The sequence below is a fragment of the Perissodus microlepis genome, chromosome 16 (genome assembly GCF_051167445.1).
Source record: "Perissodus microlepis isolate ML-2025 ecotype Zambia chromosome 16, ASM5116744v1, whole genome shotgun sequence".
Lineage (NCBI taxonomy): Eukaryota > Metazoa > Chordata > Actinopteri > Cichliformes > Cichlidae > Perissodus > Perissodus microlepis.
Window position 1 is genome coordinate 2,130,744 of NC_140476.1, and position 13,896 is coordinate 2,144,639.

The 13,896-nt window shown below is 42.1% G+C and overlaps 1 protein-coding gene across 1 annotated transcript; it reads right to left on the bottom strand.

The window, feature by feature from the left end:
- Positions 1-9,181: 9,181 nt before the first annotated feature.
- On the bottom strand, positions 9,182-13,896 carry umps (uridine monophosphate synthetase). The gene is made up of 10 exons (XM_084908696.1): positions 13,466-13,896; positions 12,813-12,966; positions 12,351-12,475; positions 12,054-12,241; positions 11,853-11,944; positions 11,549-11,709; positions 11,352-11,469; positions 11,078-11,253; positions 10,872-10,986; positions 9,182-10,422 (listed from the first exon to the last, which is right to left on the bottom strand). Exons 1-10 carry the CDS (start codon positions 13,613-13,615, stop codon positions 10,244-10,246), a joined length of 1,458 nt encoding a protein of 485 aa, XP_084764822.1. The 5' UTR covers positions 13,616-13,896; the 3' UTR covers positions 9,182-10,243.

Below are 13,896 nucleotides of genomic sequence, written 5' to 3' on the forward strand. Positions count from 1 at the left end.
TTTTGGCAGAAAAATCAGCAGTGCTTTTCTCCATGGACTCTCCCACGGAGGCCATTTTTTCCCGGTCCCTTTCTGAGCCAAGTGAGGCCTGAAGTTCTTTAGATGTTGTTCTGGGCTCTTCTCTGAGCTCCTGGGAAGCTTCAGCACTGTTCACTGGAGTCACAAAGCCCTAGACTGGCTTTGTGACTTTTCCCAGACCGACAGGTGTCAGTGACTTTGTTTCTCAGCTGTTTCTTTAGATTGTGGCATAATGTGCTGCTCTTTGAATTCTTATGGCCTACTTCACTTTGTTAGACAGCTTCTGTTTAAGTGATTTCTTGATTTAATGGGGACTCATTAAGCTAATAACTAATAATTATATTACAAATTATTTGATCTGAAACTTGTAAATGTGACAAATATGCAAAATTAAATTATCAGTGGGGAAAAGAGCAAATACTTTTTCACAGTACTGTTTCTAACTGCTAGCAACATGAATGAGGGGCTACATGATATACTAACATGCTTTAAATCTTCAGTAAAAAACTAAATTCATCGTGAGAAGCAATAACAGGACTGAGCTACTGACTAACGTCGTCTTACACATTATGCATTTGTGATATAAATAACATTCTCCCTCATCTTCTGTGGAGGAAATATGTTAGTGAGGGAGCCGCTGGTGATAAAACCAACAGGTCCAAACTCATGACTGTGGCATTATGTTTATTTCAACTCGTTCCAGCCAGGTGGCTCGGCCTCCACGGTGACTCCTAAACAAATTACCTGCAACTAATGCAACTGCTGGAGCTGCTTGGAAGGGTGTAGCAGCAGCAGGACCAGTCGGGACAAGGTAACCAGGATACTGAGGAGTGTGAGCTTACCCTTCCTCTGGTTTTAAACAAATATTGACTGGCGATTCGAGCTGAGGCAAATAGGCTCTCAGGTAAAGAATGACATGCAGGACAGGCTTTCTCATGATGTTGCTCACAAGGCCATCCTGCAAAAATGAGGTATTTTTGGAGTTTATTAGGAGTGTGTGGGATTTAGCAGGGACAATATAGCAAAAGGAGCACAAAAGATCTTAATTACAAAATTATACAGTCTTTAACATTTGAGCCACAAGGAAGTCCTAGAAATCCTAGAAAGAATATACAATTGTATCTGTATAATTAAGGTTCAATGCATTTTTCTCTGATGTTAAACAAAGTTTGTATGTTTTAATTAAGTGTTTGGTATATTTAGGGGTTTTTTTTGGGGGGGGGGGGTACTATAGTTGAACTAGATGTGTAAACATTTTTTTTTAAATATGTAATAAAAATTTGTGTTTTTAGCTCTTTATTTGTCACGCAGGGCACAGCTTATAGCTCTGCCTTCAGGCTAGTGGATCAAAACAGCACTTTATGCTACAAAGGTGTAAATAATGTTCAGTGTAAGACAAAATAAAGAAAACATGAATATTAGGATTGGGGTGGCTTAATAATGCATCACAGTTTCTAAATAACAGATGGCTTCTATCAGATGTCTGCCATGTGTGTGTGTGTGGTTAATGTTTAGTCAATGGCTAACATAACGTCCCATTAAGCCCATCTCCCTGCTCTCTGGTGCTTGCCTGCAGTCTCTCTTTATGACGTAAGAGATGGATGGTGACATACAGACCCCCAGTGGAAAACACGTTCTGTCATCATGAATGTGCCAATAGGAAAATGATTATCAAAAAAAGCACTAAAGGGAATTACGGATCCCTGACGCTGTAAATGTCAGCCTTCTCCGTGCGTACTCGTGTCATTCTGGGGCAGTTTAGGCAAACACACAAAGACAGGTTCAACCACTCACTGACCCCCCCTCCCCCCGCCAAAAAAAAACAAAAAAAACAGTGAGTGATTATTACTTGGACCCAGTCCCAGTGTCAGTTACCCACGTTTGCAGCAGTGATAGCGTGTGTCACTGACGCTGTTACTGCTGCTGTGAGCAAACAGGTGTGTCTGTTTAAGGCGGCTGCTTTTGACAGAACATGTGGATTGAGTTGAGTCTGGGATACATAGTCTTACTTAGATATCTTTACTTTTTCAGTAAAAAAAAGGAAGAAAAGACATATACAGTACATGTCAGATTTAAACTGCAACATCTATTATAGCATCAGAGCACCTTTGTTCCTTTCTAAACAAACACAGAGGCAACAAAAGAGTCTTTACCCGTCAGACTTTGAATGATTGTTACTTGTTCAGTCAGGTAGTGAGCTGCTTCTACTGCCACTGCTTTCTTTAGAGCGTTGCCTGCTGCCAGCTGTATGCAAATGAGACAATCTACCTGTTCAGTGAAATGTACAACACCCCTGGAGTTACTAAAACAATGTTATCTCAGAGGGAGCAGACGTCCTGGCTTCATCACCGATGTTTTTTTCTCTTTTAGAAATGCTTGACACATTAATAAAGGCCACACTTTGACTCAGCTACCTGTCCTTACCCCTTTGGGACATTCAATGAAAACACCTTGAACTGGTTGCAGGAAACAACATTATCGTTCGTCTCATTTAAAGGCTTCCCAGTGATCTTCCCTAACTAAAAGTCATCCTTGTGCCTTTTCCGGTTGCCAACCCGTACCTGCGTAACGCGAGCCGAACGAACAAAACTTCATCTTCAGGTATTGTACGTGAGGCTCAACGTGAAGCAAATACGGACAAACGGGGAAAGGTCACAGCGTAAGTCGGTCCAGAGAGGGATGTGATGGGCATAAAACAGCTGGCTTCTTCATGTTCAACCTTTAGGAGAAGATTTTAAAAAGTTACAGCACCAAGCAAAAGTTGTCAGAATGGATTCTCTGAAAGGGAACGAGTGAGGAGCTTCAAAGCTTACCTTTAGAAGAAGCAAAGAAATAATAGCAGGCGCAGCCTCAGACCTCACCTTTTATACCTCTACACGCTCTCTCTCTCCACTGGCTCACTCTTTTCCTTTCTCCACCCCTCAAAGTGGATCCTCGGGGCAGGCACAGACACCTGTCGCATGGTGCGTTACTCTGATCCAATATTGACATAAAGGGGGGAGGGTTGTCTCTACGTGTGTGTGTGTGTGTGTGTGTTGATGGGAGGTCACACCAAACACCCACACAAAATGAATTATTCTTACTAACGCCTTTGCTCCATCCAAAGCCCCCCCTCCCTCCTCTTCTCCGTGCCGGGCAACGACCTTTGTGCCTGCACTGAACTGTAAAAGGGCTCATTGTAACGTAGCTACCTGCCAACCTGCTCGTTTTGTCTCATTCAGCATCCGTGTGGGAATCATTTTCATATTATCTGCCTTGCAAATAACTTTCTGCTGCAGAGCGACACACCTTGCTCTGTAACTCTGAGGGAAAATCGTCTCAGAGTTAGTGGAGGAAAAGTTTGGTGTTTAAATTTGGTGGGAAATCCACCAGGAAACATATCTTCATACACATTTACCCAAAGAGTACATTGGAAAGGGTATTATTGTTTAGATGTATTGATTCATTCAGATATTTCAGTGAGTCCAGTATATCTAAATCTGAAAACTACAACGTCAGGAAAAAAATAGATACAAATGATTTTGGATTATTGTACTAAAGCTTTGGCTCATCTATATCGCTGAACTGTCCCTACCAGCCCACCCACCTGTTTATTCTCATGTTGTTGTCTCTCAGTGCTCCTCTATTCACACGGCTTTCTTCTCACTCCACTGGAAAGGCAGATGGCTACCCTTCCCCTCTGTAGCCAAGCTCTTCCTCATAGGTAATCATCCAGGTTCTCTGAATAATATTATAGGCTCTCACCTGTACAATACAACATGCGCTGATATAAATTTATGATATAAAAAGTGAGGAAGTGTGTAGTGAAGTGTGTGTTTGGGTGATTATTTCTTTGCTGTAACTATGCTTCTTGGCAGTAAATCTTATACTGTTGGAAGGTCTGTTTGTTTCCCCTTTAATGGAGCCACATTTGTGGGAAAATGCATTTGTGGGTTGAGCAGCAGAGCTGAGTATGTAGGTTGTGCCCATGAAAACCTCATTAAATCTTCTCTGCCAATGTCAAACAGCTTATTCTGCTGTGGACTCTAGTTTTAACTCCTCGTTATGATCTTGTGATAAACCTGTTTTCCTATTTTCATGTTTCTAGGTTAAAAGGAGAGATCCTTGGAAAGACTTTTATCTTTTGTGGCTGTTATAGAGAAAATTTGACACCACAAGGCTTTTCTTTAATAAGGCTGCTTCACACTGATAAGCAATTTGCTTTAGAAAGTATTAAAAATTAAGGTATTTAAACGGTATTATTAACAAAACATATTAAGTTGCGATATGGGATTGTAAGATTCAGTGGTTGATGAGGACTGCTTGTATACTTGCCACTACTCTCAGAAACATTATGGTTCTTAAATGGTTCTTCAGATGGTTCTTTAAAGAACAAAAAGGTTCTTCATCCTTAGCTATCTAAGTTTGATGGTGTAAAATGGCATAAATATTTATTCACTATAATGAGGCTGTGAATTATACTGTGTGTGAATTATACTGTGTGTTTTGTTTGTGTGCATGTGTGTGCGAAGGGGGAGGGTGGGTTACCTCCCTCGGGTTACCCTTTAAGAGCAGATGGTAGGAAACTGAATATTCAAATAAAAGTTAGAAATACTTGCTTAAAAATTTACTGGTGGCAGGTGGGGGGCCAAAGCCTAAAGACCCCCCCCACACACACACACACACACACACACACACACCCCTAACCCCGCAAACCCACTGATCACAAATAATGTGGTAATAGAATATGGAATTTATTATTAAGATGTTTATGAATATGGTCAGTTAACAAACAGTAGACACAATACACACATTCAAATACTGTACTTTAGTTTGAAATATTAATAAAATATTACTATTTTCTGCTTCAAGGCATTACTTTTGAGATTATTATATATATTAGAAAATATAGCATAATGATAATACTAGTTATTATAAACTTTACAAACCACCCAGCAGTATGTAGAGTCAAATTATAAAATACAAGTAAATAACAATTGCACAACAGAATGTCAATGTAACCAACACACTGCCCAATTCCGATTTTTTGATCAAATCCGGGTTTTTTTGTCTGCTTGTTCACACTACAAATAAAATGCGACAGCAAACGCGCTCTAGTGTGAACGCTCAAAGCGGCCCGCATGCGCAAAAGAAGACGTCACACACAACGCGCTCTGTTTAGACCCAGACCAACAGTATTGTTTGACTGATGGCCTTAATATAAAGACTTGTTTCGGACTTTACGTTTCCCAATTTTGCTTTAAGTTATGAAGTTATTTTGTTATTTACATTTGGCCTAATAATGATCCTTACTGCTGTTTTAGAGGAGCGGTGCTTCAAAGGATAGCTGCAGATCTCTGTCAGAATCTGCAGATTATACAGTACAAAGAAAATGTTCACGGTTCTCCAACGTTGTCTTCCCAGCAGTTTCACTGGATGGACAGGAAGCGTTCGCGATGTCTTCTCCGGCGCTGATAGTTGGCGCCTGTCTTGTGTCAGTGACGTAAAAGACGGATTTAATGCGACATGACCATCAAACAGCAGTCGCTTTATAAAACATCGGATATGTATCGGATTCAGAACCACATACAAAAGTGACCCAGATCGGATTTGAAAATATCGAATTTGTGCCGTTCACACTGTCACACCATGATCGGATATGGGTCAAAAAAGTCAGATTTGATGCGCTTTCGCCTGCAGTGTGAACGTAGCCTTTGATTGAATTACAAGTGGATGGAAGTCGAGGACAAGGAGAAGGAAGCTTAGGATGAGGAGGAAGAAAAGCAGCAGGAGCATCTTTAGTGATCTCTATGGTGTCATTGAGGTTGGTTTCATTAATGTGGTCCTCTCACAGAGAAAGATGACTTGTTTTAGTTCACCTACTTCCTGTATTAAATAGTGATGTGCAAAACGTTGTGGAAAGCGGAGCAGTCAGGTATAGTGCACCTGCAGGTGAATGAACATCAAATCTCTCAGACTAAAATCTGTATTATACTTTTAGTCTTACGACAATATGTTATATATTTATCACCCCTATGATAAAACCCATGTCAGCCATTGGTTTATGAACTTTGTATTTTGAAGCCTCAACATTTGCTTTATTGCTGTTGCTATGTTGGTTTTTGTGAGCCTTTTGGGACCATATTAGGATGAGGGATCAGAATCTGGAGTCGTCACACTATTGTTTCATTTAGCGTGTATCCATAAGATTTGTACAGCAGATCCAAGTTGTGCCTTGAAAACAGGAACGTTGTCTGCATAGAGGAGAACTGTAATAGCAGGCTGGTACAAAGTGAGGCTTTGTGCTCACATTTGCTGCAAACACTCGTTTTAATTCTGTTACCCTGTTTTGATGCAGAATTCACTTGAAATCAGGCAAGAACTGGACTTTTTTTTAATAACGTGTTCTTGTGAAGTGATTGTGTATCGCATACATTTGATTTGACTTTCTGCAAGACAACAATCTCGCCAAAAAAGTTTTCCAAATACCTCCACGTGATCAAGCCTGGATTTAGAAAAGAATAGCAAAAAAAAAAAAAATCTGCACCTCCTGCTTCAGATGCAATTTGTGTTTGTGTGTTCAAAGGCGGCGGCGAGAGGGGAGACCTCGGCTCATTCTGCTGGAGAGCCTGACCAGGAGGAGTCGAACAGGGGCACCCTGCAGACTCGGCTGCTGGCAACAGCGAGGGAGTGCGGCCGCCGCTGGGATGACGTGAACGCCAAACTGGAGTCCATCACAGGTCGACTGCAGGTATGCGAGTCAGACCTTCTGAGGAGGGTTTCACTTTTCTCTCTTCTTTATAACTGACCCCGTTTTCCTCTCTCTCAGCTCTTTGTCTCAGAAGGAGCACAGAGGGAGGAGCTTGTCGTTTGGTTGGCTGATATGGATGTCCACCTGAGGTTGACCAGCTGACTGGAAACGCCTGTGAAAAACTGAAATAACTGCAGGTGTGGGCTTGTTTTGATATGATATATATTTGATATGATACATATGTCAGAGACATGGTCCTAAACTGGACTAACAAAGGACATGAAACTTACCTTACATAACGCTGAAGTTCATTGGTAATTTTAATCAAAAACTTGTTGTTGAAACATCTGCTGATGACAATGTGTTGATTTATTGGTCCGTTATGAAGCTATTGCTATTTCTGTTTTTTTTTTATCACTTTCTGATGTTTTATTAATTAAACAATACATGTAATAATTGTTGCGTTATCTATAGATATAGTATTTATATTTATAGTATAGTAAAAATATTGAATTACTGTTTAAATGACTAATATGTGACATGTATTAGTAGTGATGTTGTGCTGAGGGTTAAAATGCATTTTTATTTTACCCTACTCATATCCAATTTATGATACATTTTATTTTGAAAGATTTAAAATTGTTCTTTAAAGAACCACTCAAAAAAGGTTCTTTAAAATTGTTTTTAAAGAACCTTTTGAAAAAAGGTTCTTTGAAAAACCTTTAAAGGCACCCCAAAGAACCTTTTCTTGATGGTTCTTTGGGGTGCCTTTAAAGGTTCTTCAACGAACCACTGAAAGAATTGGTTCTTCAAAGAACCACTGTTTGAAAGGTTCTTTGTGGCATCTTCTATGGCATCAGCTGTCAGGTTAAGGCTGTGTGCAGGCAGGAGTGGAAGTAGAAGGACCCAAAGTGCAGACACTCGGAGGCGGAAAGTAACTCAAAACTCAGCTTTTATTGCTGGAGGGCAAAAAGTAACAAAAATCCAAATAAACTTACATGACCAGGCAGACGGAACACACAGCCTAAATGAGAGTAGATCACGACACAGACACAAAGAAACACAGGGCTTAAATACACAGAGGGAGCAATCAGGGAATGGGTAACAGGAGGGAAACACAGCTGGGGCAAATCAGGCCTAACGAGACAAGGGGAAGCAAAACCAGACACATTAACATCAGACATGGACTTTCAAAGTAAAACAGGAAACATAACACAGACTCACAGGCAGGCACTATAACAAAGGGATTCTTTGACATCATGTGGGTGACCAGGTGACTGCGCATCACAGCAGTTTGCATTATGGGAAGAAGGAAAGCCAGCACAAGAAGCGTAATGTTCCGTGGCACGACGTACGCTTCCACATGGGGAAAAAACATTGTGGTTTCCAAAAAAAGAAAAATTCAAAAAGACTTCAAGGTGTTATTGTGGCCTCCAAATTCCCCACATTTTAATCTAAACGGACATCTGCAGGGTTTTTCCTGCCTCAAAATGGGCCTTTGCATACTGATGGTGAACGTAACCACAACCGGGTCACATATGATTAAGACAAGAGACACTTTATTTAAATGCAAGTCTCTGCATTTGCCTGTTTTTTATAACCATGTGATACACACTGTTTCCATGCTTTTATTTGATGGCTTAGTAAAAGAAACCCTTTTCTAAATTATTATTGTTGGTAAATTTACACTTGGGGAAGTTTAAAACCAGTGGGCACCATTTCTTTTGTATGCAGGAACCGTCACCTGTGAGAGGAGCTGGAAAAACCAGTGTGAGCCACAGAAGCACCACCTTCGACTTTGAGGACAACAAACGGGGGTCTGCACATGAGTGTGGCTTTCATTGATGTGCCTTAAAGTAACCAAAGCTCTCTGATGGAGCTTGCAGTGCTTAATTCAGCTCAGATGCATTCCTCAGCTTTTCTTAATGGTTCAGCTCAGGTTCTAATGAAATGACCCTCGACCTTGTTTGTTGACTTTTGGGGGACATTTCTATAAACCTGAACTCTGTTTTGGACAAAATTACATTAAAGTAAAAACTGTAGTTTTTTTTTGTATCACATGTTCCCATGTATGTAGCGGTGACTCCCACAGATGGATCCACAATTATACCACATCGTGTAGCTCACAATTATATAAAGACCTGGTTTTGAACTTGGGATCATCATCATCTCTGTGCTCTAAACAATGGCATATTCATGAATTCCTGAAATGCATTTCTTCATCCTACTTATTTACAGTTACTCAGTTCTTACAGTTCATTGAAAAAGAATTTGCCTGTGGTGTGAAAACCATCTGCAGAGGTGAAAAGCATCAAAAGAATAAAACTACTGACTCTAATATGAAGCTCCTTTATTGCATGCAGTGCCTGCCCTGCAACCGCCGTGGCTCCAAGGCACAATCTAGCTAATGTCTTTAGAAAGAAGAGTCATAAATTTATATAAAGATCATTTATTTATGCATGTGAAACGATAAGGACGGCAGACAACAGATCTAATAGAGACAGGTATGAGCTCCATTCAGCTTTCCCTCATCCAAGTCACAGTAATCTGAGGTTAATAATCAACTAATAACCAAACAAGTGCAGGGGTTAAAACACTGTTGAGCGGGTCCGTAGTACCTAAAATTAAGTATTTCCCAAAATCAAGAGTTAAATCATCATTCAGTTTGTTCAGTACTGCGCTGTGACTAACTGCAAAATCTACCAACAGTACACGCAGGTGCAGTTAAAAGGCTCCTTCATGGGATTTACGCTGTTTGTGAACACGTGAAGACTAATGAAGAACCTCTGTGAATTAAAAATGCCCTGTACTTGAAGCTTGAAATATTACAGTGTCCTTCTTCTTCTTCTTCCACCTATCCAATTCAGGGTCACGCAGGGATTGGAGGGTATCCCAAGTTTGTGGAGTGCGGGAGGAAGTCGGAGAGAACCCCTGGAAGCCCAGAACAAACCCCAAACAGAGCCCCCTGCTGGCTGGTGATTCAAACGCAGGAGACAGAGCTCACAGTCACACCACCCCCACAAAATATTCTAGCATTTTTATCTAGTGTTTTAGCACTAGCATGCAAGGGTGGTGGTTTTGTGACGTAGACAGAGCTACACGATGTGGTCTTTTTCGTGCCGTAAGAGACATCCTGCACTATTTTAAGTGAATCTCCATTTCGAAATCGTCACTGCAGTACTCAGACCGGAGGAATTACCTCAATCCATTATTTAAAACCAACTACTGAAACCTGATCAGAAAAAACATTGAGATTAGAAATCAGTTCAAGTTGCGCAACAAATTTAAAGGAATGAACCAAAAAGATTTAAAGCAGCAGATCAACAGTAAAACGCACACCTGCCAAGAACACGCTCCAAGTGTCAAACACTGATGTGGCAGTGATACCTGAAGTAAACGGTAGCGTGTGCATAATTACACGCTGCCTTCAAAACACTGATCACCTGCACAGGTCCTCGTCACAGGTGCACTCTGAAACTCGAGTCAGAGAGTTACTTAGATGCTGCTCTGGCCCACTCTCTTTCTGTAAGCATCCCAGCCCGACTTCCTGTACAACTCTGCAGCTTCCACCCTATCAGAGGCTGCCAAAATGCCTCGTCCCACGATGATGACATCAGAGGCTTTGCTGTAGATAACTTCCTCTGGAGTGGTGTACTGCTGGCCCAGCAAATCTCCTGTAAGGGGGGAGGGAGACCGAGAGAAGGGAAAATAGGTTTAGAGGAGACTGATACAGACTTTGGGAGATCAGCAATAGCAGGGGCGGCACTAGTTTCATGTACTATAGCACCACCCTGTGTTAGAAATGAGTCATGGCATCATAAAGAGGCAAAAAGCAGAGTGCAAGGCTGCATGAGGTGCAGTTTGGCCTGAACTTTATAAAAACCTCAAACGAGTTAACACAACTCTCTGAATCTCCTGATGGGACATGTGTGATTCCTCGGGTTACAACAACAAGGGATGTAACACTGAGTGCATCCATGTATCTTCAGTAGGGTGGATTTCATATAGACACTGCATTCACAACTCACTTCGTAGTTCTTTTAGTACGATGAATATAAGTGAAAAAAATGATGATAAACAAAGAAAAGTCAGCTCAAAGTTCAGTAAAAGCTGTCAGACTTACCTCCAGCCTGCATCTGCACCCCGGGGGTCATGTGGATGAACTCTGGCCTCTCTGTGAGCTTAGTGCCACAGATAAACCCAATCACAAAGTCCGAGTGCTCCTCTGCCATTTGCACCTATGAAAACACAAAGCAGCTGTAAACTGAAAAGAACACAAAGCACATGTACACAAATTTAGAAGAAGAGCACACACAGAAATGAGCTCACCACAGCCTTCGTGTATTCACCAGCAGCCAGTGATCCCTGGGAGCTCATCTGAGCTATGAGCAAACAGCCTCGGGCCAGAGGCTTCCCTACAGCGCTCAGACCTTTCACCACTCCCGGCCCCGGCACTGCGTGGGCATTCACTATGTGGGACCACGATGAAATCTGGTACAAACCACCTGGAGAAAAGACATAAGATCACAGCGTTCGACTACTTTGGAGACATTTTTAAGTCACCTTGAATTTACACGACCAAAAGAACGTGAAATCGTCTCACCCTCATACTGATGCTTGACTGTGTTCCCGATGTCAGCGAACTTGCGATCTTCAAAGATAAGAAAGTTGTGCTTTTCTGCCAAGGCCTGCATTTTCTGAATAAAGGCTAATGTGTAGTCCTGTTAACACATATGGAAAAAAACCATCAGTTTGTTTGTTGCATGTACAGATTTGAGGTTTTAGTTGATCCCGCTGTACCTGGAGGATGTCTACATGGGTCTTCAGCATGCAGATCTTTGGACCGAGCGACTCGGCCAGCCGGAGCAGCTCCTCGCTGCTGGTTACATCAGCAGACACACAAAGATTGGACTGTTTCTCCTCCATAATCTTCAGCAGCTTTGATGCTAGAGGATGAATGTCTGCAGACAACAGAAGGAACAGAAAATGAGAAAAGAAAAGAGCAGGAGCAGTCCACAGCATGTGTGTGGAGCTCAATGAAAACACCACCAGTCTCTGTTTTGACGTGAAATAACTAAATAATTTAAGTTCTAAGACTACATACTTGGTAACTTGGCTCTTTCTGAATAACTGAGCTCCAGCTTCTGTTCCACACACAGCTTCTTGCTGGCTGGAGAGTCTGTGCCATTCTTGGGCCTGAGTGTGAGTCAAGGTGACAGTTTTACCGATTTTTTGTTCCTAGATTGTAGCGTAATGCAAGCAAACACACCAGCTACACTGGGGGGAAAATTCTGGAGAGTTGTACCTGAAAGTGTTGTTGTCCCGGATGAACTTGAGGACACTCTGGGCGGTTTGGGCGTCGATGCGTTCGGCTGCCTGCAGCACACGGAGCAGCTGAGATATGGAGATGATGGGATGGAGCTTGATTCCCTTTGATGCCAACATCTCCACGCCACCTTGCTCTCTGTCCATTAGTACAATTGCATCCGTCACCTTGAATAAAAACATGTCAGAGGTCATTCTTGTGTACTGCTGCTCTTGATGACATCAGTACAGCGTAACTATGATATTATTATCTTTACTGTAACGTTAGACTCTGGACCTTCAGTCCCTCTTTGTAGAGCACTTCAGCAGTCTCCAGGATGCTGGTGCCGCTGGTCACCGTGTCCTCAATGATCAGGCACGTATCCCCCTGACGGAACGACCCCTCCACCAGCCGTTTGGTTCCTGAAGCAGAGTTACAGAAGGAAAATTACGAGTCCATACTGAAGGACAAACTTACAGTAATTCTCAAACTATGAAATATTAACCAACAATATAGCATGCTAGATGAAGCATGCACTTTCTTGCTTTGCATTTTGTTTTTTATGTTTGGTTTACGCAGGTTCTGTACCATTGAACTGGGATTTCAGAGAGTTTAATGTCTGCCTACACTGGACACCTGTGTATTCCTGCCTGAGGCTTCAGGTTTTTCAAACATCTGGACAGCAAGTTTAATCAGAGCCTGTAGTGGCAGCATTGTTTTTTATTTTTTTGAAAACCTGATCAGCTGAGAGCGGCTCACCATAGTCCTTGGCCTCCTTCCGCCTGATGAGCATGGGCAGTTCATGTCGTGAGCAGATAATTGTGGCCAAAGGCAAGGCCGTGTAAGGAACCCCACACACAGAGTCGAACTGCAGACCCTCTTCCTGCACTCCCTCGTAGATGAGATTTGCCACCTGGAAGTAAAAAACAGTAGTTTGGGTCTGTTGTCAGAAAAAAAGACCACAGTTTAGAGTGATGTGTTGCAGATGATGAACTTCTAATAAAATGTTAATTAAAAAGCTGATACAGTTAAATGACCGGCTGTTTAAGGCTGAATGGTTTGAAACGCTCATCCTCATCTTATCCTGAGTGACCTGAAGAGCGGCATTGCTTCAGAAAGCTGCTGATTCCTGTAACGATTATTGAGGCTGGAGTGAGTGATTAGCTGGTGAGAGGTCCAGTTTTATCTGTTTTAACGGCTATTTTCCGTGAAAGGGGGGATCCCTGAAACTCAGTCATTGTGTCTGCTACATTACTGTGAAACAAACCACGTGAGTATGAATATTACACAGGAACTGACGAGTGCCTACACAAATACTTTTGCCTTTAAAAAGTGCATCCAGCAGACGTTTCGTGTGTCCGGTATCGCTTTAAGCTGTTCTGTTCTGCAGTCACGAAGACAGCACGTGTTACCTGGTTCATGAGCGCGGGGTGGGACACGAGCACCCTCAGGTCGATATAAATGGGTGTCATCAGGCCGCTCTTCAGCTTGTATTCCCCGAACTTCACTCCGTTCACGTCGTGGAGCTTCAGGATGAAACTATCAATTGAAGCGCCGTCCATTCTCTCCGTATTTACGAGCTTCGGCTGGACTTTCACTCGTCCTCAAAATTTGCTCGTCCAGTTCGCGCTACCCCAGTTACGGTAACACAAACACTTCCGCTAAACCTTTCAGAATAAAAGCGTCAATGTCCGTTTTAAGAGCGTTTAATGTTTACAGATCAAATGTCGCGTAGCTCAGTGAAGAAGCCTGGTAGAAAGAATCGTTGTTTGTGAAAGTTCAAACATGAAGACTCGAATAAATAACGTTGCGACAGGCTGCTGTCCAGCCTCTCAGCTGTGAT